General features: G+C 39.3%; 2 protein-coding genes across 2 annotated transcripts; one reads left to right on the top strand and one right to left on the bottom strand.

Annotated features, from left to right (window-relative positions):
• Positions 1 to 2003: 2003 nt before the first annotated feature.
• LOC110793753 (uncharacterized) lies at positions 2004 to 3064 on the bottom strand. Its single transcript, XM_056833539.1, has 3 exons — positions 2878 to 3064; positions 2407 to 2588; positions 2004 to 2072 (listed from the first exon to the last, which is right to left on the bottom strand). The coding sequence occupies exons 1-3, from the start codon at positions 3062 to 3064 to the stop codon at positions 2004 to 2006; spliced, it is 438 nt and encodes a 145-aa protein (XP_056689517.1).
• Positions 3065 to 22699: 19635 nt separating this feature from the next.
• Positions 22700 to 23400, top strand: LOC130465852 (uncharacterized). Its single transcript, XM_056834681.1, has 2 exons — positions 22700 to 23153; positions 23243 to 23400. Exons 1-2 carry the CDS (start codon positions 22715 to 22717, stop codon positions 23257 to 23259), a joined length of 456 nt encoding a protein of 151 aa, XP_056690659.1. The 5' UTR covers positions 22700 to 22714; the 3' UTR covers positions 23260 to 23400.
• Positions 23401 to 27754: the final 4354 nt, after the last annotated feature.

Here is a 27754-nt window from a genome sequence, read left to right as displayed (position 1 = left end):
TCTCGGGAATTGAATTTTGGATCTTGGATTTTGGAATATGTTTTAGCAATTGGGACTTCCGCACAGAGTTGATCCAACCACCTAGCAAGGATAATGGTATCGTCATCATCCCAATGGGGAGTCACAATGTAGGTGTCTACAAGACTACTCCCTCTGTCACTTAATACTCGTACTGTTTTGACCTTTTGCACTATTCACATAATTCACTTTGACCCAATTTTATTTCTAGTACATGAAAACAAATGTTAGTGTATAATATATAGTTGGCTTCATCTTAATATATATTTTAAAAATATTAATAGTTTTATAAATTTTATTAGGGGTGTTAAAAAATTTCCGAGCCACTGACCTGGCACAAATAAATCGGGTAATTTGTTATTTTTTGTAAAATAGTGGGCCGGGTACCCGACCCGGTAAATATTTCGGGTACCAGGTCGGGGCATTGGCCGCTCTTTTAATTAAATGGGTACCCGAATACTCGTTAAAAACAAAAATAAATATTAAAAAAACTAAAAAATTTATGAGTGTTTAGTTGTTTATGCCTGGGAAAGTTTAGTCAGTTTACTACAGAGTATTTCAGAATTTTAAACTTTAGGGTTCTGCTTCGCCACTCGCTTCTCATTCTCTCACCTCCTTGATGTCCTCTCTGATAATCTCGACAATTAAAGTCTCAGATATTGTGAAACATGGGCATGAAGTCCTGCTCTCAGGTGAAGAAATGCCCATATCCAAGGAACCTAAAACAAGATGAAACTTGAGAATCAAATTCGATATTATGTTCTCATCCCGGCTATCTGCATATCAGAAAAGTGATATGAGATGGATACTAGGAAGAAGCTCATGATTACGGTGTTTATATACAAATATAAAAACTGGGTTTTTCTATGCAAGTATATTTAATTAACACTGACACTAAAATGTAAATAGTTGGGCAAGTGTTTTGTTTCGAAACTTTATCTTTGGAAGGGGTTTCTTAACTGTGCATGTTTAGCAGCTAGTATTTACATCAATTTATATGGTGAGATCAGAGAAGGAGGCACCTTTGAGCTTCATCTCCTTTGTTAATTAGATTGTATATCGGTACTCGATCTACTCTCTCTTTTTTTGTTAATTAGATTGTATATCGGTACTCGATCTACTCTCTCTTTTTTTACGCTATTTTTTCTTGAAAAATGCTAAACAATTATGCTTAGATTTGGAAACTAAGTATGTTAACATTTTCTTGTGTTTATTTATTATAATGTATATATTATTTACATATTTTTTTGGAAACTAAGTATGAATTTTTTTTTATGAAAGAATACGGGTACCCTGTGACCCTACCCGGAAAAATCGGGTACCTGGTAAATCGAGTACCTGATTTTTCCGGGTCGGGTCATCAGCCGACAAAATAACTACCCGTACCCGTTAAGTCGTGTACTCTGTAATGAACACTCCTAGTTTTTATAATATGTAGTTAAAAATATTGGTGGTCAAAGTTGTGCATTGACAAACGAGTCCATTCAAAACGGTGCGAGTATTAAGGAACGGAGGGAATATTTAATTTATAGGGGACACCAAAATACAATTTACTCATCACATTTGTGATATAAATAACTATTTCGCAGACGATTCTTTACAATCTTCATGGAACAAAATTCTCTTTCCACACCGGTCGTTACTACGGTGAGAATCAACACTAACTTTATGAAAAAATAGACTTGTTGGTACACTTGATGCTTTTTAGTCTCAACTAGCTTCATAGAGAGTTCACTCAAATCTTTCAATCTCCAAAATCTATTATTCCTCCGCATATCGGCAATTTAATTATCAAGTTGATCATCAAAGCTTAGTAATTCAACATTTGAGAACTCACTGGGATAAAATTCAGCAAGTTTAAGCACCTTATGTTTATCAAAAGAAGAAAAAATGTTAAGCGGACTCAAAGAACTCATACAATTAAGCAACTTCATACTCACCTCATTGAATCTATTGTTGATCTCTTGAAGTTGAAGATCTATAACTCACAAAAACACTTCAATTCGATAATGGTGGTAATGTGTAGTATCCAAACGACCACGTGTCTTTCTCCTCTGGGGAAAAAAACATCATCCATGTCAACAATTGTTATATCATTTTTGTCACAAAATAAAGTGGTTGTTTGAATGATCGATTTCCATCCATTTTCCCTCATGTCTTGAAATCTATCTTTAGTCAAACTCACAAGTGACATAGCATTAACAATATCTTGATTTTTTTTTTCCAAGCTTTGTTTAGCTCATTCACAATCCAAAAAATCTTTTTCAACAAATGAAATATGAAAATGAAATTAAATGACTCAATTTCAAAACTTACATGATCGACTTTTCGAGCATCATCATCACTTTGAACACCATTCCCAATCGAATCAATTACCACTCAAATTACCGGATACAAAGCAATAACATTCAAAATCAGTTTATAATGTGATCCCCAACGTGTATCACCCGGCCGACCCAAAGCAAGTTCTTGGTTCAATCCTTTCCCACTTTCAATTTCACCATCTTCTAAAGCTTTTACAACTGTTTCAACTTGTTTCCCTCTAAGCATATCCTTTCTCTTACAAGATACTACAACAACATTTAACAAGTCTCCAAGTGTGTCAAAAAGCCAACCACAAAATTCTCTTCAATGCAACCCATAAATCCACCCTAAGGGCAAGGTCACTATGGGCGTAGATAATTGTATAAGAAAATGACACCCTAGTTGCCTCCTATTTTCCCAGAATGCTTATATTAAAATCTTTACTTTTCTTTGAAACAACAACAAGGGTTAATTGTAGTTGGCGAGAAAAGTATTAAAAGAAATATGCAGATGGTGTTTAATTCATTATCAAGGTTTGATGGCCATTAATCTCACATTTCATGTTACTAGCCCCATCATATCCTTGGCCACATACACTAGACAAACTCAAAGAATTATCATTAAGCAAAGCAATGATGGCCTCTGTAAGAGACAAAGCTGTAGTATCCGCAACATTGACAATACCAAGAAATCGCTCCACTACCATTCCCTTTTTATCAACATAACGAACACACAAAGCCATTTTTTCTTTACAAGATACGTCGCTAGAATCATCAACGAGTATTCCAAAATAATCCTTACCAAGATCTTCCACAATTGCCTTAGTATTTTCTTAGGCACAACAATTGATAATTTGTTTTTGAATTGAAGGAGCTATCAATTTATTGTTCTTAGGAGCATTTTTCAAAACAACATTTCCAGCTTTAGAATTCTTATCCACATAGCAAATATAAAGTTATAAATAATTTCCTTTATTACTTGATTCATCGCTTTCATCATAACTACAAAATGCCAAACCTTGGAGCAAAAGAAACCTCAACCAATGAAGTGAAGCAGTCAAACAAATTTCATATTCAATTTTAACTTGTTCACATTGTGAGTTTAAAGAAGCTTGAATGGAATTTTATGGAATTTTCAAATTTTTAAACTTTTCAAAAGCTTGTTTACGAGCTCTATTAATACCACCATTATGCTTTTTAACCTATATGGCTTATTCTAACCTTGAAATCCATTTATGACAAATGCATCTCCTCCCTCTGCTTTAGTTGTTTCTTTCTTAAACAAATAGCAATAATAGAAATATGTGGCATCTTTTAAATCACTATGCTCAAGCCAAACATACTTCTTAAACCAAGAGGGATTAAAGCGACGCATTTTACCTTTTCCAAATTCTGTTTTGGGGAAATTGCGCTTCTTTCGTTGACAAGGACCTCTTTGAATGTATTCTTTCCTCACCACTTCGTGGTCCATGGGATGATAGTCTACAATTATTTTCCTTTTGGCCGGATCATTTGGAATAGAGTTTACATCAAGGTGTTCTTGTCTCTACTTGGATGCACAAGTGGTACCCGTACTACAATGAGTAGGATGTACCGATCCCGTTGCGGTCTCTAGAGATTAAGGAGTGTCATTTGACGGGGAAGTAAACTCTTATTCAGCTTGAGATTTAGGAGGACATGCAGGGTGAGTTGGTGAAGAGATCGGAGTGGGCAATCGTGAACAACTCGATTCACCTTTTTTTATTTTTGAACAAACTAGTCCAAAGTTGCTTTCTTCCTTTTCCGTGAAGGGCAACCCTTGTCATTAGTCATCTTCTCACAATCTCACTATGTGAGACATTGTATAAATTAACCAAGCAACAACAATTAATACTTTAATAAGGTTACAATATAAGTGTATCACCAATCTCTTATAATTAGCTTGATTCATGTATATTCATTTTTAATAAAAAAATATGTTTTTAAGATTAGATGGATAGATGCCTCGTGACTTGGTGGGGATTAAGGTAACGAGGGAAATTCTTTGGTGGACATTAAGTAGGAAAATAATTCAGAGGAAGTAAATTAACATCATCAAGGAAATGTATGTGGGAGTTAGCACGAGTGTGCGTATTAGTGTTGGTTAGACCGAATAATTTCCCATTACGATTTGAGTGCATCAAGGTTCCGCACTTAGCCCGTTTCTTTTTTCTATTGTCATAGACGAACTGATAAGGTCAATTCAAGAGGGTATACAATGGTGCATGATGTTTGCAGATAATATAGTGTTGATTGATGAAAACAAAGAAGGAGTGGAAAGTAAGGTTGAGTTATTGAGAAAAAATTTGAAATCTCGGGGTTTTAGGCTTAGTAAAAACAAGACGAAATATATGGAGTGTAAGTTTAATGGAGCCCAAGACAGAGAGAGAGGGGTGATTACTTTATATGGGAAAATTGTGTAAGGTTTTGAAATATTTCGTTATTTAGGATCTATTATCCAAAGGGATGGAAAATTGGATGGCGATGTGTCTCGTAGAATCAAAGCAGGTTGGTTAAAGTGGAAAAGTGCCACGGGTTCCTATGTGATCCAGGCATGCCCCGAAGATTGAAGGGGATATTCTACCGCACGGCAATTCGACACGCGTTGTTATACGGCATGGAATGTTGGGAAGTCAAACATTGTCACGTGCATAAGATGAATGTGGCGGAGATGCGCATGTTACGTTGGACGTGTGAGCATACAAAACAGGATCGTTTGAAGAATGAGATTATTAGCTAGAAAGAAATTAGGGGTTGCACCGATTAAGTTTAAGATGATCGGTTTGGGCATGTAACCAGAAGTTCACGTGATGCCCCGGTTAGGAGGCTAGAAGGGTCACAAAGTGATAGAATTTCGAGGGGTAGGGGAAGACCTAAAAACACTTGGAGGAAGGTGATTTAGCACGATGTGAGCCTACTTGGGATTGAGGAGAATATGGCGTTGCATAGGACATAGTGGAAGGAGAGAATATACGCTGATGACTTCATTTGGCTTGTACATCTTCCATTTTGACTCTCTTACTTTTACTGCTTGCGTTTTTTCTCGTTTTTTTAAAAATGCTATTTTGAAATGTAACCCATCTTACTTATAGTTATTTTAAACTTTTTTTATTTTTATTATCCCTTATAATATTTTTATGTAATATATTTATCATACTTTCATTAATTCCACTTACTTCCTGTTCCTTGTTTATTCTTTTAACTTCCCGCTCCTTTCTGGTTTGATTTGATCAAAATGACGATCTCCAATGACGATCTTCTATGACGATTCATGTTAGTCGACCCCAAATCAATTTGGGACTAAGGCTTTGTTGTTGTTGTTTTTGTTGTTGTTGTAAGGCTAGATGCCTCGTTTAATTTCACCACTAAGTTACTAATGATCTCTATACTTGTTATTTTGTTTCTCCACCTTTCATTTGATTTTTTCTACAATTAAGCCAATTATATTACAAATAAATATTATTCTACCCCCAATTTCACAAGTTACATCAATTAATCAAGGTTCTTTAATATTTTCAGAAAACATATTACTAATAAAATTATAAAATAAACTAATAAATCATTCACTTAAATTTAACCACTCAATAATCCAAACACTAGCTACAAATTAATTTTATTCAATGATTGAAGTTGCAAAACCTCATTTAGATTGAACAATATAAATTGATTAATAGAAAAATTAAGAGTTAGGATTACACGAAAATACCATAGTCGACGGATGACAGAGACTGGACTACCGGAGTCGGAGTCGCGACCGTTGGCGGTGGTAGAGCACGAAGCGGATCGTAGACCGACGACGGGCAGCACATTAACACAGCGCGGCTGCGCCACTTTAGCGGACCATCACTCCAGCATAATATTACGAGAAGGCGGAGAGTGCAAACGCGACAAATGTGGAGTTATCGGGGTAGGGTCGTAGGCCGGCGAGCATGAAGCCAGGAAGCAGTCAAGAGGAATTAGAGTAACTGAGAAAGAGACGTTGGAAGGTATGGAAACTTGGAATTGTAATTTGTGAGGATGAGAGAGAAAGTCAAAATATTGGGGGATTTGGGGTTTATTTACTGTTTTCTTTTTTTTCTTTTTTTAAATGTGGCCTTGTTGGAAAGTGTTCATGTGATTAAGGTTTGTGGGATTGTCTTTGTCTCCTTTAATTCCCATGTCTTTGTTTCTTTGTCGCTACAGATTCCTACTAGGGGGATACTTTCTGAAACTTTTTTTAAAAAATAATGGGGTTCCTAGGGACCCCATGGGGTATTAATAGGTCCACCCCTGATCTTACCCCTCTTTCTCCAACAACATTTATTTCATTCTACTCACTTTCTCTAATTTTATTAATTTTTCATTACATCCACCCACATTTTTACATTCCCTGGCTTACTTTATCCATATTTTATTACATTCATTCACCCACCTTTTAGCACAATTATCCATTTTGTCTTCATATTTGTTCAAATAGTAACTGTAAAGAATATTATGAAATGGAAGTAGTATTATTCATCATGATTATGGTTTAAATAATAATTATGAAAAACCTAATTTTTTGGTCATTTACTTTTCTTGTTTTATATATGATAGTTTGTCACTATCAAAGAAAAAAAAAAAGATGCTAGATTCACAATGTTTTTGAAAGGTGTTTCTTGTAGTAAAGTTATAAATAATTTAGTACTATAGAGTTCACGGTTTTCATTGTTTCTCTTTAACAATTTTATACATTATGATGGATGAGAATGATAGAAATTTTATTGCATCAATGGTTTAAAAATAACATATGATAAAAAAAATGTAGTAGAAAAGTCAATTGTAATGGAAAAAATGTTATATATATAGCAGAAAATGTCATATTAACATCATTTTCATCTAGCTCTTTAGTTTCTAAATAAATTAGTAGCAAAGAAAAGTTAAGAACTTGATTAATTATTTAAAAATGAGTAATAAACAATTATACATCTATTAATAAATAAAAGGGATAGGTTGATATCTTTAAAATGAAATTATAGATTGAGATCCACCAAATGTGTGATAATTGTAAGATCTTAATTATAAGGAATTTTTGTCATGAATGACCTTTTATAATCCAAAAATTGTGACAAAGGACCTTTTTAAAAAAAAAGTTATGAGATAGGACCGAAATCATTTTTTTTGTGAATAGAGACCAAGGCCGCTTTTCCGACGGTCAAACCCAGTTTTCCGACGTAGACTGTCACGTGAACGGCAAGTGACCCTAGTTAACGATTTTTTTAAAAAAATCTCTTCCCTCCAAGAAATTCCCTCCTTATTCCCCTTAACTAACTCAGTAACCTTTAAAAAAAAAAAAAAAGGTTCTCCAAAGCACAAGCAGAAGCATCCATTTACACATTCTCAATCCCATTGGCCTGAAGCAAGTCAGTGAATAGCCATCCAAAATTTTGGTCACGCAAAAAAGCCAGTATCTCGGGATCTTCAGCTTACACATATGTAACCTTTGCAAGTTGCAAGAGAACGTACAAGCCCTTCTAGGTAGGGAGTCATAAAACGACCACCTCTAGCCTCCCCTGCCCGATTCTTTTTAATCTAGATATGATGAGCCCAAAAGTATCTTCTTTAAGCATTCGCTGAGTGAGTGCAAGGTCTCTTTCAGGAAGTTCAACCAATAGGCCAACATCAGCAACTTGCTCTTCAGTAATTCCATTGTTGTCTTATATAATTATGATGAAATCCCCAAGCTGGCTAGCAGCAAGTACGTTCTTGCGCCGTGAAAAAAGAAAGGTTATACAGAAGTTTCACCGCAACTAAACGCAACTCACGTGCCTCAATGAACTGGATGAAGAAGGTGAAGCGTCCACAAAGTTTGCTGAATTGGGCCAACTCACTGACGTCCCCTGCGTATTACTGGGCTTGAATATGCAAATAAAGAAGCTGCTCAAAAATTAATTAAATTATGAACCCTAATTTCAAGAGTTCACAAATTGGAGAAATTGGAGCAAAAAATTTGGGGCATTCAGTATTATCTTGTACGAAATGCCACTACAATCAAAGGTGATTTTGCGAATTTTATTTTTTTAAACTACAAAGAACGAATCCAAGAAAAAATAGAAGAGGAAAATGGCGAAGAAGAAAGGGCATCGAGGAGAGTGAATTTTTTTTTCCTTCTTAAGTCACTGAGTTTAAGGGGAAAGGGGGAATTCTTGAAGGGAAAACCTGAACAAAAAATCGTTAAATGGGGTCACGTGACATATATACAAAAAACCTGAATAAAGTAAATGTATAACATGGTCCTACATTAGAGATCAAATAAAGTGAGAGCGAAACATATATACTCTCTTCGTTTTTAAATGTTAGTCTTGTTTTGACTTTCCAACTCGTTTCAACTTAATATTTAAACGTAAATATCTCCAAATACGTATGTTAGAAAAAATATGAAAATTTGATATTAATTGTTGAACTACACATTAAGACGAACAAAATAAGACCTCACATGCATATGGTTTTAAGTACGGTTGGAAAGAAATTAGAAGATTCTCTTCAATTATGAATAGTGTCAAAATTCTAAAAGATATTCGAGAATTGAGGGAGTACTTTTTTTTTGGTCGAAGGGACGCTATATAATTTTGGCTTCTTGAGAGGCGGTCGGTCTTGCGTGTGGCTCGCCACACCGTCAACTAGCGGTGTGACGCGTTCACATTAACAACACGTTGCCCAGACATGACATGGTATGTTTATTAAATAAAGCGTGGTGTTGATGTGCAGTGAATGCGTTGATCAGTTGTAAAAAATGTGCATCTTTAATCCTTAATGTTGGTGTGGAGGTCGCGGGTTCTGACTCCAACTGGTGACATTTTTTTACTAATCCTAATTTTTTTCCTTGTTATTCCTTTGATTTGTTCCACACAAATTCTTATTTATAATGGGTGTACAATAAATATTGTACACTGGAGTAAAAGTTGACCCAAAATACTTAAAAGTTACATTTATATATGTAAAAGTTATCTATTTTTTAATGATAAATTTTTTCATTTGAATAAAAATTATTTCTTTAAAAATCACTAATAATGTATAAATTAATCATTTAACCCTTTAAAATGTTTATCTATCAACTTTTTAATTTTATAATATAAAAGTTATAGAAAAATAGGTTAAAGTTACAAAAAAAAATGTATAAAAGTTATCTTGGTGTACAATAAATTTATTGTACACCTTGTGCGCGCAAGAGCTTTTGTGTGTTCCAAAAGTGATGAGTTCAACTTTTATTATTACTTATCCACATTAACACAAATATTATAATTTGAGCAAGAAACATTACACAGAGGCCATTGGATGACATTTTTGGATTTCATCAGGAATATGAGAATATTTAATAGAATTAGGATTGCATTAAAAGACACTTGTCAAGATCATGCAAGTGTTGTAATTATAAGTTACAACAAGGGTGTAAAAGGAATAAAAAAATTACGCAAGAGTAAGATGAAAACTAAGGATATGAAGGGGCTTTTTATAGAAGAGAGGACTTCTCCACATTAACACAAATATTATAATAGGCATAAAAGTATAGTAGTAACAAGTTTGAGTTATAAATATAAAGTATATTAACTAAAACTATAAAAGTAAATGCCTAAATTATAAAAGTAACAGGTCTAAATTATAGAAAATACCTTGACTAATAGGGGCGGACCCAGAAATTTATAAATGGGGGTCCAAAAAAAATTATGATTTGCTTTCTAATTTTTCATAATTGCTCTTTATAGAGGGTTAAAGGTGAGAGGTAAGTACTCGAAATATTAAAAACGCCATAATAAAATATGTGGAGGATTTATGAACATTAATTTTGGATTTTCATAGCAATAAAACTCAACACCTAGTCCAAATTGCAAACAATAACTTGACACGATTTCAATTTAAAATGAAAAAAACGAGTTTTTCATACTTAAAATGAGATTTACTTTATTACAATAATTACCACTAGAAGTATATCTTAAGAAAAATACCAAATATCTTTGAAGAAAAAATAACATTACTATTTTCTTGTGTTTTTGTAAATGCAAAATCATGAACCATTCTAGAAAAAAAAGCGATGAAGAAAAAAAAAATAAACATAAAGAATTTAGATGATCAACAAAGGGGACAAAGTAAAAGACAAAAAAATAAATAGAAAATCCATAATTAACTACACTTAAGAGGATTCGAACCCTGATCACGTGGGCAAAATAGTATTCAAGCAACCATTATGCTTCAAGTACATTTCATTATTAATAATGTAAGTTAATTATACATAACTCAACTATTTCAACTGTAATTAATTCCCCAATATCAAATTTACAATTTTTTTTTCAAAAATAATGGGGGTCCATTTGGACCCCTCTAGGGGTACATAGGTCCGCCCCTGTTGACTAAACCATAATATTACCTCCCCTAAATCTATAAAAGTAACACGACTAGACTATAAAAGTAACATGTATAAACAATAGAAAAAATACTTTGACTAAAACTATAAAAGCACCTCTCATGTCTAAACTATAGAAGTACCTTGACTAAAACTATAAAGTACCTCCCCTAAAACTATAAAAGTAACAGGCTCAAACTATAGAAGTACATCCCCTAAAACTATAAAAGTAACATGCTTAAATTACAAAAGTAACAGATCTAAACTATAGAAGTACCTTGACAAAAACTATAAAAGTATCTCTCCTAAAACAATAAAAATAACAGGCCTAAACTATAAAGTACCCCCCATAAAACTATAAAAATAACAGACATAAACTGTAGAAAAAATACTATGACCAAACCTACAAAAGTACCTCTCCTAAATATATAAAAGTAACGACCATAAAACAAAACTAATATTTAGAGGTATTTATCATATCAATTTGAGTTACTAATCTCTTAAACAAGGGTTACTAATTTCATTGTGTATATTTTGCTCATATGGTCGACAACGCTAATTTTATACTAAGCACTACAATATTTTCCTCCAATTCATCTAAGAATTATTGGACCAAAATTCTCGATTAATTCCATCTTTTTACTTTTACACGACCCCAAACTTCAAATTAGTCGCTACTACATTAACACTAAACTCTTCAGCAAACATCAAACAAATATCTTTCGTATACATGCTTTTTGGGTTCCCAATTGACTATCAATTGGGCCATTCAAGTCCAAAACACAAACACTACAAAAAGGCTGTCTAGCCAGCAAGGCCCAAGACCCACCAAACAATAAATGACCTATGTGGACATTTATTACACAAACACTATAAATAGGCCGCCAAGGCTCACACCTCAAGGTACGTCCAATTTATTGCCTTAAGACTACTCTCTAGAATCCGAGCATTGTTCTTACTTAGGCATCGGAGGGGCTTTCCTCGGAAACACCCCCGAGGCTAGTAACTTTATCTTTGTGCAGGTGAATTCGGACATTACTCATTCAAGCTAGCAAGATCTTCAGCACACTCAAAAGGGCCTTCATTCGAAGCCCATTGTTCCTTCCACTTCAACACCGGAACAATTTGGCGCCGTCTGTGGAGAAGAACACTTCAAAGCCTTGAAAAACACCCCATTTTCACTTGAAAAATGGAAATTCCCAACAATGACAACCAGGACGATGTCCTTGTCCAAACGGATTGAGGATCCGATGAGGGGGAACAACTGCAATCAGTGGCGAGATCACAGCCGACAAGGGCTACCGCCGCAACAGCTAGCAGACCTACACTCCCTTCTCGAAAAGAGCTCGCCGCAGCCATGACTATCATGCAGAATTTCCTCTTCAATGAGAAAGAACAGGCACAGGCAGCGGATCGCCGAGAAGCGAGGAGAATCAGGCGACAACTTCTGCTGAACAGGCCACCGCCTAACGAAGAAACTGCGAGGCCCGAACGCACTCTCCCTACAATGTCGGGGACACACTTAACGACAAGATGGAGAGAGAGTACATGGGATACGCAACAAAGGGCAGAACATCAGCCAGAATGGTTTGAAACACCATCTCCAACACCGCAAGCTCTCCAAAGCGGGGCAAGTGACCGCACTCGGATCCGAAGTTCGGTACACAGTAGATTGCCCCCTTCGGTCCATGATAGGCTAGGCAGCACCAGCAGATCCAGTAGGCAAACGGAAGCCAGTGGCCAGTCGAGAAGAAGAAGGAGGAGTGATCGAACTCCTAGCCCCCTACACGCCCCCGAACAATCCCACAGAGGAAACTCGAGGAGCGAAGGTATCAGGGCGAGGCTAGGAAAGAGGATCATGACCCCATCATCTTCCCCGTTCTTACATGATATTGTTATGGAGGAGATCCCTAAAGTTAGGCTACCAGCACACTTAACATTCAGCGGGATCACGGATTCCGAGGACCATGTCATCTCCTACGAACAGCAAATGTTCTTAAGCCCCTACTCCGAGGCTTGTTGGTGCAAATACTTCCCAACCACGCTGACAGGAGTTGCAGGGGAATGGTTCAAGTCGCTGCCGAAGGGATCAATCAAAAGCTGGAAGAAGTTGAAGAAGAGGTTCTGCGTACAATTTGTGAGCAATAATCGCCCCGAATGAACTACCGCAGAGCTAACCTCCATACAACAGGAACGAGATGAAAGTCTTCGGGACTTCATGGCCAGATTAATGAAAGAATCAAGTAACATCACCAACCTGCAGCCAAACGTAGCAATCTTCGCCTTGAAGCACGCACTCCGGGAGGGGAAATTCTGGGATAAACTGTCAATGAAAAACCCCTCCAAAATAGCCGACGTACTTCAAATGGTAGATGCGTTCATCAGAAGGGAAGAGTTCAACAAGGCAGCAGCAAGGTTGAAAGGTCCCTCGGATACGAGGGATACCAAAATGAATCAGAGTAGGCCCGAGGGCAACTCGAGAAAGGGGAAAGAGAAGGTGGGTGCGAGAGAGGCGAGCCCAAAGAAAGATGGGAAGAAGGGTGAATTTCAACCCAAGTACACCAACTACACTCCACTCACCATACCCCGAAGAGAAATTTTCAGCCTCCACAAGGACGATGAAAAGTGGAAGCTACCAGACAAGCTCAGATCAAACCCCCTTCGTAGAAACAAGAACAAGTGGTGTGAGTTCCACGATGACTTCGGCCATACCACCGAGGAGTGCAACTCGCTGAAAGACATCATCGAGGACCTCATCCGCCGAGGCTACCTAAAGCAATACTTGCTCGACCGAATAACGGAGAGGGAAGAAAAAGAAAAAGCAACGTCTGGAAAACTACAAGAGCAGGCCCAGAGAAGAGTCCATGAGACTGAAGGGCAAAAGAAAAAACCAATTCTCGTGGTATTCGGGGGACAAAGATCCGGCCACGCGAGCAAGCAACTTCAGCACTGTAGGGGAGAACCAGCCTACACTCCCGAACATGAATTTTACTGCTGATGATTGCCTCGGAACCCAGTACAAACACGACGACAAGTTGGTAATTCAAATGGATCTCAACAACCACAACGTTCACAGAGTACTGGTCGACGGAGGAAGCGCCGTCAACATCATCTTCACAAACTGCTTCGAGCAGCTCATCCTTGAAGAAGGAGAGGAGTCACTGACTAAGGTCAGTTACCCGCTAATCGGCTTCAACGGATCCGCAGCAATTCCACGAGGAAAGATCACCCCCGTTACCATTGGCCAAGGCCTAGCGGCGAGAAACGTCCGAGAGGAGTTCTTAGTGATGGATTGCGATTCGGTATATAATGTCATTATGGGAGAAACCATGATTCACAAGATACAGGCAATCCCATCCACGTACCACCAGATGATGATGTACGTATTGGACGCAGGTTTTGCCGAACGGATAAAAGGTGACCAGGAGGTGGCAAGATCAACCTGTCACACTGCCATCCGAAAGCCGAAGCTAGGAGACAGTCCCAAAGATGAGGTTGAGAAAAGTATCCCCCTGAAAGAGGAAAATGATGCAAAAAGGAGAAAGGCGGGGTCGAGCAGTCTGATAAAACCCGCAGAGGTTGATGCTCGACCAGAAACCCTCTCTCCCGAACCAGATCAAGAAATGGAGGACGTCCCCCTAGAAGATGATTCAAACAGAAGTGTCCGAATAGGCAGAGGCCTAGGATCGGGACTCCGAATTGATCTGATCCAGTTGCTGAGGGATCACAAAGATATTTTTGCATGGTCGGCAGCCGATATGCCAGGGATAGATCCGGAGATGATCTGCCACAAACTGGATGTCAATGCCGAGGCCCGACCAATCAAACAAAAGAAAAGGAATTACTCCTCGGAGAAGAACAAAGCTATCGCCGAAGAGGTGAAGAAACTGCAAGAAGCAGGTTTTATCGAACCGTGTATGTACCCCAAATGGCTAGCCAACGTGGTCATGGTCAAAAAAGCAAACGGCTCGTGGCGCATGTGCGTTGACTTCACAGATCTAAACCGAGCTTGCCCGAAAGGCTGCTATCCCCTCCCGAGGATAGATCATCTAGTGCACTCTACCAGTGGCCATGCATTGCTTAGCTTCATGGACGCCTTTTCAGGGTACCATCAAGTATTCATGCACCCCGACGATAGAGCAAAAACCGCCTTCATCACAAGCGCGGGAGTGTTCAACTATAGAATGATGCCCTTCGGATTGAAAAATGCCGGGGCCACCTACCAAAGGTTAGTTGATCACGTCTTCGCCGACCAAAAAGGAAGGAACATAGAGGTTTATGTAGACGATTCCATAGTAAAAAGTGTGAAGGAGGAGGATCACATCAAAGATTTGGCCGAAACCTTCGCCGACCTAAGGAAGTACAAAATGAAGCTGAACCCGAAGAAGTGTGTCTTCGGGGTAAAAGCGGGAAAGTTCCTCGGATTCATGGTGAGCAAAAGGGGAATTGATGCAAACCCGGACAAGGTCCAGGCTGCATTAGACCTACCCGAGCCGAAGACAAAGAGAGACGTGCAAAGACTAACAGGCAGGTTAGCCGCACTTTCGAGATTCATATCGAAAGCTTGGGACAAGGGGGCACCCTTCTTCAAAGCTCTCAAACCAAAAACCCTCCCAGGAGGAGAAGCAGAACCTATCAAAAAGAAAGGCGTCCCGAGGAAAGTGGACCCCGAGCTAACGTGGGAACAAGAGCAGAAAAATGCATTCCAACAGCTCAGGGCTCACCTAGCCCAACTGCCGACACTAGCCAGGCCGAAGGAAGGGGAAACCCTATACTTATACGTCGCAGTCAACCCCGGGACAGTAAGCGCAGTACTCCTTTGGGAAGAAGAGAAAAAGCAACAGCCAATCTACTTCACAAGCCGAACCCTAACAGATGCCGAGACTCGGTACCCACTCATTGAGAAAGTAGCATACGCAGTGGTGGTGGCAGCCCGAAAGCTTAGACCCTATTTCGATTCCCATCAAGTAGTGGTGCTAACTGACCAACCACTGGAGAAAGTGCTAGACAAGATAGAGAGGTCGGGAAGATTGGCTGCATGGGCTTTCGAGCTATCTGAGTTCGGAACCAAGTATCAGCCGAGGACAGCCATTAAAGCAAAAGCACTCGCTGACTTTTTGGCCGAATTCTCATATCAGGAGATGTTAGATGACACCAAAAGAACATGGGAAGTCTACACTGACGGATCTTCCACAGTGAATGGCTCGGGAGCCGGAGTGGTGCTGATACCTCCAGCAGGGAAAAGCATTGAATAAGCCCTGAAGTTCGGTTTTAAGGAAACCAACAATGAGGCCGAGTATGAGGCCGCGATCGCAGGGATAAAGCTATGCTTATCTTTGGAGGCCGAACATGTTTGTTTCAAACCTGATTCCCAGCTCGTAGCCAACCAAATCCGAGGGGAGTATGAGGCCAAATGGCCAAGTATGACAGCTTACCTAGAAAAAATTAAATCCTAAACGTCAAAGTTGAGATCCTTCGAAGTCATCCTCATCCCCCGAGGTCAGAACACACAAGCAGACGCACTGTCCAAACTTGCAAGCTCAACGCTCATCGACCTAAACAGGTCGGTCCATGTGGAAGTACACCACGAGAGAAGCATTGACATGCCCCCCCCCCCACAGTCTGCAATCTACGTCCCGAACCAAGCTGGATGGACGCAGTCATTGCATATAAGGAAAGGGGAGAACTTCCGGAAGACAAGCTGCAAGCAAGAAAGTTAAAAAGATTTTGTTGGGTTATGATACATATGACATTACATAGATCATGCGGAAACAACCATTAACCCAGGACAACATATTATTTACACATAATCATATAGCATAATTTAGATGCATACTCTTTGTTGCGTGCCCTCCCTAGCTGCGCCCGAACCGAACAAGAACAAGTCTTTAGGACTCCAAGTGTCGTCCCTCCGTAGATAGTCCACAGCACGTCCGGATCCGCCTTAAGATTGACCAACTAGAATCGCCCTTAAGGTACTAGAAAATTTCGGCACTTTTATGAGCAAGATGTGTGTTTTAATTTTCTCTCAAAAAACTCACTTTTGAATACTTTGAAACTTGTTATAAATTGTGAGCCCTAGCCTCATATTTATAGGGGTATGGAAAGGGAATCGAAATCCTATTCAGATACAAATTAATTTAACCTAGAATCCTACAAGAACTCTAATTTAATTAATTTATCAAATAGAATTAGGAATTTAATCATTAACCGAACTCTGCATGTTTTAGGAAACGTGCACGAACACAAACACTTGCACACACACACGCACGGCTGCCACGATGGGCCCCATGCGTGCGCGCGAGCAGCAGCCCACGCAGCGCGCGCTGCGCAGCCTGCTGGGCCTGGCCTTGCGCTGGGCCTGGCGTGGCTGTTTGTGCGGCGCGCCTGGCTTGCTGGGCGATGGCCTGGCTTCGTGCTGGGCCTCGTCCGGCAGGCCTCGTCCGATGCTTATTCGTACGATGCGCTTCCGATTAAATTTTCCGATTCCGGAATTCATTTCCGATACGAACAATATTTAATATTTCCGATTCCGGAATTAATTTCCGTTTCGAACAAATATTTAATATTTCCGTTTCCGGAATTATTTTCCGATTCCGGTAATATTTCCGATTCTGACAATATTTCCGTTTCCGGCAATATTTCCGATTCTGGCAATATTTCCATTTCCGATAATATTTTCCGATACGTACTATGTTTCCGTTTCCGGCAACATCTACGACTTGGATAATATTTATATTTCCGATACGATCCATATTTCCGTTTCCGGCAATATCATCGTTTCCGGAGTATTCATTTCTTGCCTGTGACGATCTTAGCTCCCACTGAAACCAAGATCCGTCGGTTCCGAATATTCATAGATGGAGTATTTAATGCCATTAAATACTTGATCCGTTTACGTACTATTTGTGTGACCCTACGGGTTCAGTCAAGAGTAAGCTGTGGATTAATATCATTAATTCCACTTGAACTGAAGCGGCCTCTAGCTAGGCATTCAGCTCACTTGATCTCACTGAATTATTAACTTGTTAATTAATACTGAACCGCATTTATTAGACTTAACATAGAATGCATACTTGGACCAAGGGCATTATTTCCTTCAGTCTCCCACTTGTCCTTAGGGACAAGTGTGCATTTCCTAATTCCTTTGTCTCTCGATGCTTGCTCTTGAACATAAGGTAAGAGTTGTCATCCTTATTATGTCCAGAGGTGTTCCTCGGTTTCAGAGTTCAACTGATCAAATAAACAGATAATCATAGCCTATGATTCATCTGAGCACGGCCATGCATTTCACAGTTTCTAGCTCTCCGAGTGGTCTTGTACAACTTTTAAGCATCTCATCCCGATTTATGGGAGGACAATCCCAATCTTGCGATCTTGAGATTAGACTTCGTTTGATAGGTGATTACTTGAGCGTTGCCTTTATAGCCTCCTTTTACGGTGCGACGGTTGGTTAACGTCAAAGCAACCAGTTCTCAAACAAGTAATCTCAAATCACTCAGGTATTGAGGATTTAGTGTCTAATAATTTAATGAAATTTACTTATGACAGACTTTCATCTCTTACAGTAAAGTTTCATAGGTCTTGTCCGATACTAGTCTTCCCAAAGTAAGTATCTATGCAAATGATTATGACATTGCCATGTCCACATAGTTCAAGAAACAGAACTACTAGTCATCTTGCATTCTAATCGTCTAACGTTTTCTATGCGTCCAATTTTATAGAAAACTCCGATTAGGGACCATTTTCAACCTTTGACATTCAAGTTCACTTGATAGACATTTCTTAGTCACAGGACTGGTCCTGACAGTCTATCTTGAATATATCGTCAAATTGAAGGGACTCATCATTTAATAAACCACAAATTAAATGGAAAAATGAATTCTTTTCATTTATTGTGAATGATTAACCAATAATGTTTTACAAAGATTTAAACTCTAAAACTTTAAAACATTAAACAGAGACATCAAAGCCATTCTCCAATATGCTTGATTCCCATAGCTGCAGTGTGCGAGTTGTGCTTCGCCTGCGGCAGAGGTTTAGTTAATGGATCTGATATGTTGTCATCAGTTCCAATTTTGCTTATCTCGACTTCTTTTCTTTCAACGAACTCTCGTAGAAGGCGAAATCTACGAAGTACATGCTTGACTCTCTGGTGGTGTCTAGGCTCTTTTGCCTGTGCAATAGCTCCGTTATTATCACAATACAGGGCTATTGGTCCTTTAATGGAGGGGACTACACCAAGTTCTCCTATGAACTTCCTTAGCCATATAGCTTCCTTTGCTGCTTCATGTGCAGCAATGTACTCCGCTTCAGTTGTAGAATCCGCAATGGTGCTTTGCTTAGCACTTTTCCAGCTTACTGCTCCTCCGTTGAGGCAGAAGACAAACCCAGACTGTGATCTAAAATCATCTTTGTCGGTTTGGAAACTTGCGTCCGTATAGCCTTTAACAATTAATTCATCATCTCCACCATAGACCAGGAAGTCATCTTTGTGCCTTTTCAGGTACTTCAGAATGTTCTTGGCAGCAGTCCAATGCGCCTCTCCTGGGTCTGACTGGTATCTGCTCGTAGCACTGAGTGCGTACGCAACATCCGGGCGTGTACATATCATAGCATACATTATTGAACCAATCAATGATGCATATGGAATCCCATTCATTCGTCTACGCTCATCAAGTGTTTTTGGGCACTGAGTCTTGCTTAGAGTCATTCCATGAGACATGGGTAGGTAGCCTCGCTTGGAGTCCGCCATCTTGAACCTATCAAGCATCTTATTGATATAAGTGCTTTGACTAAGTCCAATCATCTTTTTAGATCTATCTCTGTAAATCTTGATGCCCAATATGTACTGTGCTTCTCCTAGATCCTTCATCGAAAAACATTTCCCAAGCCAAATCTTGACAGAGTTCAACATAGGAATGTCATTTCCGATAAGCAATATGTCGTCGACATATAATACTAGGAAAGCAATTTTGCTCCCACTGACCTTCTTGTATACACAAGATTCGTCCGCGTTCTTGATGAAACCAAAGTCACTGACTGCTTCATCAAAACGTATATTCCAGCTCCTGGATGCCTGCTTCAATCCGTAGATTGACTTCTTTAGCTTGCATACCTTTTTAGCATTCTTTGGATCCTCAAAACCTTCAGGCTGTGTCATAAACACAGTTTCTGTTAAAACGCCGTTTAAGAAAGCAGTTTTGACATCCATCTGCCATATTTCGTAATCGTAATATGCAGCGATTGCTAACATTATCCGAATAGACTTTAGCATTGCAACTGGTGAAAAGGTTTCATCGTAATCCACACCGTGGACTTGCCTGTAACCTTTTGCGACCAATCTAGCTTTGAAAACTTCAAGTTTCCCATCCTTGTCCTTTTTCAGTTTGAAAACCCATTTGCTTCCAATGGCTTGGTAGCCATCTGGCAAATCGACCAAATCCCATACTTGGTTTTCAGACATGGAGTCTAATTCAGATTGCATGGCTTCTTGCCACTGCTTGGAGCTAGGGCTCGTCATAGCTTGCTTGTAAGTCGCAGGTTCATCACTTTCAAGTAATAGAACGTCATAGCTCTCGTTCGTCAAAATACCTAAGTACCTTTCCGGTTGAGATCTATATCTTTGCGATCTACGCGGGGTAACAATTCTAGATTGACCATGATTCTCACCAGATTCTTCTAAAGATCTCTGAGTTTCATCCTGAATGTCATCTTGAGCATTCTCTAGAGTTTGTTGTTCGACTCGAATTTCTTCGAGGTCTACTTTTCTCCCACTTGTCATTTTGGAAATGTGATCCTTCTCCAAAAAGACACCATCTCGAGCAACAAACACTTTGTTCTCAGATGTATTGTAGAAGTAATACCCCTTTGTTTCCTTTGGATAGCCCACAAGGATACATTTGTCAGATTTTGGATGAAGTTTGTCTGAAATTAATCGTTTGACGTATACTTCACATCCCCAAATCTTAAGAAAAGACACATTTGGAGGCTTTCCAAACCATAATTCGTATGGAGTCTTTTCGACAGCTTTAGACGGAGCTCTATTTATAGTGAGTGCAGCTGTATTTAGTGCATGTCCCCAAAATTCTAATGGAAGTTCGGCCTGACCCATCATTGACCTGACCATGTCTAGCAAGGTTCTGTTCCTCCGTTCCGACACACCGTTCCATTGTGGTGTTCCAGGAGGAGTCAATTCTGATAGAATTCCACATTCTTTCAGATGGTCATCAAATTCATAGCTCAGATATTCACCGCCTCTATCAGACCGCAGTGCCTTAATCTTCTTGCCTAATTGATTCTCTACTTCACTCTGAAATTCCTTGAATTTGTCAAAGGATTCAGACTTATGCTTCATTAGGTAGACATAACCATACCTACTGAAGTCATCAGTGAAAGTGATAAAGTAGCTGAAACCACCTCTAGCATTTGTACTCATTGGTCCACATACATCTGTATGGATTAAACCCAATAGTTCATTTGCTCTTTCTCCAACTTTAGAGAAAGGTTGCTTTGTCATTTTGCCAAGTAAACATGATTCGCATTTACCATAATCCTCTAAGTCAAATGGTTCTAGAATTCCTTCCCTTTGAAGTCTTTCTAAGCGTTTCAAGTTTATATGGCCTAATCGACAATGCCACAGATAGGTGAGATCTGAATCATCCTTTTTGGCCTTTTTGGTATTTATGTTATATACTTGTTCGTCGTGATCTAATAAATAAAGTCCATTGACTAATCTAGCAGATCCATAAAACATCTCTTTAAAATAAAACGAACAACTATTGTCTTTTATTAAAAAGGAAAATCCCTTAGCATCTAAGCAAGAAACTGAAATGATGTTTTTAGTAAGACTTGGAACATGGAAACATTCTTCCAGTTCCAAAACTAGCCCGGAGGGCAACGACAAATATTAAGTTCCTACAGCTAATGCAGCAATCCGTGCTCCATTTCCCACTCGTAGGTCGACTTCACCCTTGCTTAACTTTCTACTTCTTCTTAGTCCCTGTGGATTGGAACATAAGTGTGAGCCACAACCTGTATCTAATACCCAAGAAGTTGAATTAGCAAGTATACAGTCTATAACGAAAATACCTGAAGATGGAACGACTGTTCCGTTCTTCTGATCTTTTTTTAGCTTCAAGCAATCTTTCTTCCAATGCCCCTTCTTCTTGCAGTAGAAGCATTCGGATTCAGAAGTGGGTTGACTGACCTTCCTCTTTGCAGATTTGGCGCCAGTTTGCTTAGTTGGGCTGGCCTTGTTGCCACCTTTCTTAGCATTCCTCTTCTTTCCAGATTTCTTGAACTTGCCCCCACGCACCATAAGCACATCCTTCTTATCACTTTTGAGCGTCTTTTCAGCGGTCTTCAGCATACCGTGAAGCTCAGTGAGCGTTTTGTCCAGACTATTCATACTGTAGTTCAGTTTGAACTGATCATACCCGCTATGAAGAGAATGGAGGATGGTGTCTATAGCCATTTCCTGAGAAAATTGCTGATCCAGCCGACTCATATTCTCAATGAGTCCAATCATTTTGAGAACATGTGGACTTACGGGCTCGCCTTTCTTAAGCTTGGTCTCAAGAATTTGCCTATGAGTCTCGAATCTTTCGACTCGAGCCAGATCTTGGAACATGTTCTTCAACTCACTGATGATTGTGAAAGCATCTGAGTTGATGAACGTTTTCTGCAGATCCGCACTCTTGGTGGCGAGCATTAGACATTTCACATCCTTGTTGGCATCAATCCAACGATTGAGGGCTGCCTGAGTGACCCCGTCGGTTCCACTCAGGCAGCCCTCAATCGTTGGATTGATGCCAACAAGGATGTGAAATGTCTAATGCTCGCCACCATGAGTGCGGATCTGCAGAAAACGTTCATCAACTCAGATGCTTTCACAATCATCAGTGAGTTGAAGAACATGTTCCAAGATCTGGCTCGAGTCGAAAGATTCGAGACTCATAGGCAAATTCTTGAGACCAAACTTAAGAAAGGCGAGCCCGTAAGTCCACATGTTCTCAAAATGATTGGACTCATTGAGAATATGAGTCGGCTGGATCAGCAATTTTCTCAGGAAATGGCTATAGACACCATCCTCCATTCTCTTCATAGCGGGTATGATCAGTTCAAACTGAACTACAGTATGAATAGTCTGGACAAAACGCTCACTGAGCTTCACGGTATGCTGAAGACCGCTGAAAAGACGCTCAAAAGTGATAAGCAGGATGTGCTTATGGTGCGTGGGGGCAAGTTCAAGAAATCTGGAAAGAAGAGGAATGCTAAGAAAGGTGGCAACAAGGCCAGCCCAACTAAGCAAACTGGCGCCAAATCTGTAAAGAGGAAGTTCAGTCAACCCACTTCTGAATCCGAATGCTTCTACTGCAAGAAGAAGGGGCATTGGAAGAGAGATTGCTTGAAGCTAAAGGAAGATCAGAAGAACGGAACAGTCGTTCCATCTTCAGGTATTTTCGTTATAGACTGTATACTTGCAAATTCAACTTCTTGAGTATTAGATACAGGTTGTGGCTCACACTTATGTTCCAATCCACAGGGACTAAGAAGAAGTAGAAAGTTAAGCAAGGGTGAAGTCGACCTACGAGTGGGAAATGGAGCACGGATTGCTGCATTAGCCGTAGGAACTTACTATTTGTCGTTGCCCTCCGGGCTAGTTTTGGAACTGGAAGAATGTTTCCATGTTCCAAGTCTTACTAAAAACATCATTTTAGTTTCTTGCTTAGATGCTAAGGGATTCTCCTTTTTAATAAAAGACAATAGTTGTTCGTTTTATTTTAAAGAGATGTTTTATGGATCTGCTAGATTAGTCAATGGACTTTATTTATTAGATCACGACAAACAAGTATATAACATAAATACCAAAAGGGCCAAAAAGGATGATTCAGATCTCACCTATCTGTGGCATTGTCGATTAGGCCATATAAACTTGAAACGCTTAGAAAGACTTAAAAGGGAAGGAATTCTAGAGCCATTTGACTTAGAGGATTATGGTAAATGCGAATCATTTTTACTTGGCAAAATGACAAAGCAACCTTTCTCTAAAGTTGGAGAAAGAGCAAATGAACTATTGGGTTTAATCCATACAGATGTATGTGGACCAATGAGTACAAATGCTAGAGGTGGTTTCAGCTACTTTATCACTTTCACTGATGACTTCAGTAGGTATGGTTATGTCTACCTAATGAAGCATAAGTCTGAATCCTTTGACAAATTCAAGGAATTTCAGAGTGAAGTAGAGAATCAATTAGGCAAGAAGATTAAGGCACTGCGGTCTGATAGAGGCGGTGAATATCTGAGCTATGAATTTGATGACCATCTGAAAGAATGTGGAATTCTATCAGAGTTGATTCCTCCTGGAACACCACAATGGAACGGTGTGTCGGAACGGAGGAACAGAACCTTGCTAGACATGGTCAGGTCAATGATGGGTCAGGCCGAACTTCCATTAGAATTTTGGGGACATGCACTAAATACAGCTGCACTCACTATAAATAGAGCTCCGTCTAAAGCTGTCGAAAAGACTCCATACGAATTATGGTTTGGAAAGCCTCCAAATGTGTCTTTTCTTAAGATTTGGGGATGTGAAGTATACGTCAAACGATTAATTTCAGACAAACTTCATCCAAAATCTGACAAATGTATCCTTGTGGGCTATCCAAAGGAAACAAAGGGGTATTACTTCTACAATACATCTGAGAACAAAGTGTTTGTTGCTCGAGATGGTGTCTTTTTGGAGAAGGATCACATTTCCAAAATGACAAGTGGGAGAAAAGTAGGACCTCGAAGAAATTCGAGTCGAACAACAAACTCTAGAGAATGCTCAAGATGACATTCAGGATGAAACTCAGAGATCTTTAGAAGAATCTGGTGAGAATCATGGTCAATCTAGAAATGTTACCCCGCGTAGATCGCAAAGATATAGATCTCAACCGGAAAGGTACTTAGGTATTTTGACGAACGAGAGCTATGACGTTCTATTACTTGAAAGTGATGAACCTGCGACTTACAAGCAAGCTATGACGAGCCCTAGCTCCAAGCAGTGGCAAGAAGCCATGCAATCTGAATTAGACTCCATGTCTGAAAACCAAGTATGGGATTTGGTCGATTTGCCAGATGGCTACCAAGCCATTGGAAGCAAATGGGTTTTCAAACTGAAAAAGGACAAGGATGGGAAACTTGAAGTTTTCAAAGCTAGATTGGTCGCAAAAGGTTACAGGCAAGTCCACGGTGTGGATTACGATGAAACCTTTTCACCAGTTGCAATGCTAAAGTCTATTCGAATAATGTTAGCAATCGCTGCATATTACGATTACGAAATATGGCAGATGGATGTCAAAACTGCTTTCTTAAACGGCGTTTTAACAGAAACTGTGTTTATGACACAGCCTGAAGGTTTTGAGGATCCAAAGAATGCTAAAAAGGTATGCAAGCTAAAGAAGTCAATCTACGGATTGAAGCAGGCATCCAGGAGCTGGAATATACGTTTTGATGAAGCAGTCAGTGACTTTGGTTTCATCAAGAACGCGGACGAATCTTGTGTATACAAGAAGGTCAGTGGGAGCAAAATTGCTTTCCTAGTATTATATGTCGACGACATATTACTTATCGGAAATGACATTCCTATGTTGAACTCTGTCAAGATTTGTTTTGGGAAATGTTTTTCGATGAAGGATCTAGGAGAAGCACAGTACATATTGGGCATCAAGATTTACAGAGATAGATCTAAAAAGATGATTGGACTTAGTCAAAGCACTTATATCAATAAGGTGCTTGATAGGTTCAAGATGGCGGACTCCAAGCGAGGCTACCTACCCATGTCTCATGGAATGACTCTAAGCAAGACACAGTGCCCAAAAACACTTGATGAGCGTAGACGAATGAATGGGATTCCATATGCATCATTGATTGGTTCAATAATGTATGCTATGATATGTACACGCCCGGATGTTGCGTACGCACTCAGTGCTACGAGCAGATACCAGTCAGACCCAGGAGAGGCGCATTGGACTGCTGCCAAGAACATTCTGAAGTACCTGAAAAGGCACAAAGATGACTTCCTGGTCTATGGTGGAGATGATGAATTAATTGTTAAAGGCTATACGGACGCAAGTTTCCAAACCGACAAAGATGATTTTAGATCACAGTCTGGGTTTGTCTTCTGCCTCAACGGAGGAGCAGTAAGCTGGAAAAGTGCTAAGCAAAGCACCATTGCGGATTCTACAACTGAAGCGGAGTACATTGCTGCACATGAAGCAGCAAAGGAAGCTATATGGCTAAGGAAGTTCATAGGAGAACTTGGTGTAGTCCCCTCCATTAAAGGACCAATAGCCCTGTATTGTGATAATAACGGAGCTATTGCACAGGCAAAAGAGCCTAGACACCACCAGAGAGTCAAGCATGTACTTCGTAGATTTCACCTTCTACGAGAGTTCGTTGAAAGAAAAGAAGTCGAGATAAGCAAAATTGGAACTGATGACAACATATCAGATCCATTAACTAAACCTCTGCCGCAGGCGAAGCACAACTCGCACACTGCAGCTATGGGAATCAAGCATATTGGAGAATGGCTTTGATGTCTCTGTTTAATGTTTTAAAGTTTTAGAGTTTAAATCTTTGTAAAACATTATTGGTTAATCATTCACAATAAATGAAAAGAATTCATTTTTCCATTTAATTTGTGGTTTATTAAATGATGAGTCCCTTCAATTTGACGATATATTCAAGATAGACAGTCAGGACCAGTCCTGTGACTAAGAAATGTCTATCAAGTGAACTTGAATGTCAAAGGTTGAAAATGGTCCCTAATCGGAGTTTTCTATAAAATTGGACACATAGAAAACGTTAGACGATTAGAATGCAAGATGACTAGTAGTTCTGTTTCTTGAACTATGTGGACATGGCAATGTCATAATCATTTGCATAGATACTTACTTTGGGAAGACTAGTATCGGACGAGACCTATGAAACTTTACTGTAAGAGATGAAAGTCTCTCATAAGTAAATTTCATTAAATTATTAGACACTAAATCCTCAATACCTGAGTGATTTGAGATTACTTGTTTGAGAACTGGTTGCTTTGACGTTGACCAACCGTCGCACCGTAAAAGGAGGCTATAAAGGCAACGCTCAGGTAATCACCTATCAAACGAAGTCTAATCTCAAGATCGCAAGATTGGGATTGTCCTCCCATAAATCGGGATGAGATGCTTAAAAGTTGTACAAGGCCACTCGGAGAGCTAGAAACTGTGAAATGCATGGCCGTGCTCGGATGAATCATAGGCTATGATTATCTGTTTATTTGATCAGTTGAACTCTGAAACCGAGGAACACCTCTGGACATAATAAGGATGACAACTCTTACCTTATGTTCAAGAGCAAGCATCGAGCGACAAAGGAATTAGGAAATGCACACTTGTCCCTAAGGACAAGTGGGAGACTGAAGGAAATAATGCCCTTGGTCCAAGTATGCATTCTATGTTAAGTCTAATAAATGCGGTTCAGTATTAATTAACAAGTTAATAATTCAGTGAGATCAAGTGAGCTGAATGCCTAGCTAGAGGCCGCTTCAGTTCAAGTGGAATTAATGATATTAATCCACAGCTTACTCTTGACTGAACCCGTAGGGTCACACAAATAGTACGTAAACGGATCAAGTATTTAATGGCATTAAATACTCCATCTATGAATATTCGGAACCGACGGATCTTGGTTTCAGTGGGAGCTAAGATCGTCACAGGCAAGAAATGAATACTCCGGAAACGATGATATTACCGGAAACGGAAATATGGATCGTATCGGAAATATAAATATTATCCAAGTCGTAGATGTTGCCGGAAACGGAAACATGGTACGTATCGGAAAATATTATCGGAAATGGAAATATTGCCAGAATCGGAAATATTGCCGGAAACGGAAATATTGTCAGAATCGGAAATATTACCGGAATCGGAAAATAATTCCGGAAACGGAAATATTAAATATTTGTTCGAAACGGAAATTAATTCCGGAATCGGAAATATTAAATATTGTTCGTATCGGAAATGAATTC

This window comes from Spinacia oleracea, chromosome 1 (genome assembly GCF_020520425.1).
Source record: "Spinacia oleracea cultivar Varoflay chromosome 1, BTI_SOV_V1, whole genome shotgun sequence".
Lineage (NCBI taxonomy): Eukaryota > Viridiplantae > Streptophyta > Magnoliopsida > Caryophyllales > Amaranthaceae > Spinacia > Spinacia oleracea.
This window is presented reverse-complemented; position numbering and strand designations above follow the sequence as displayed.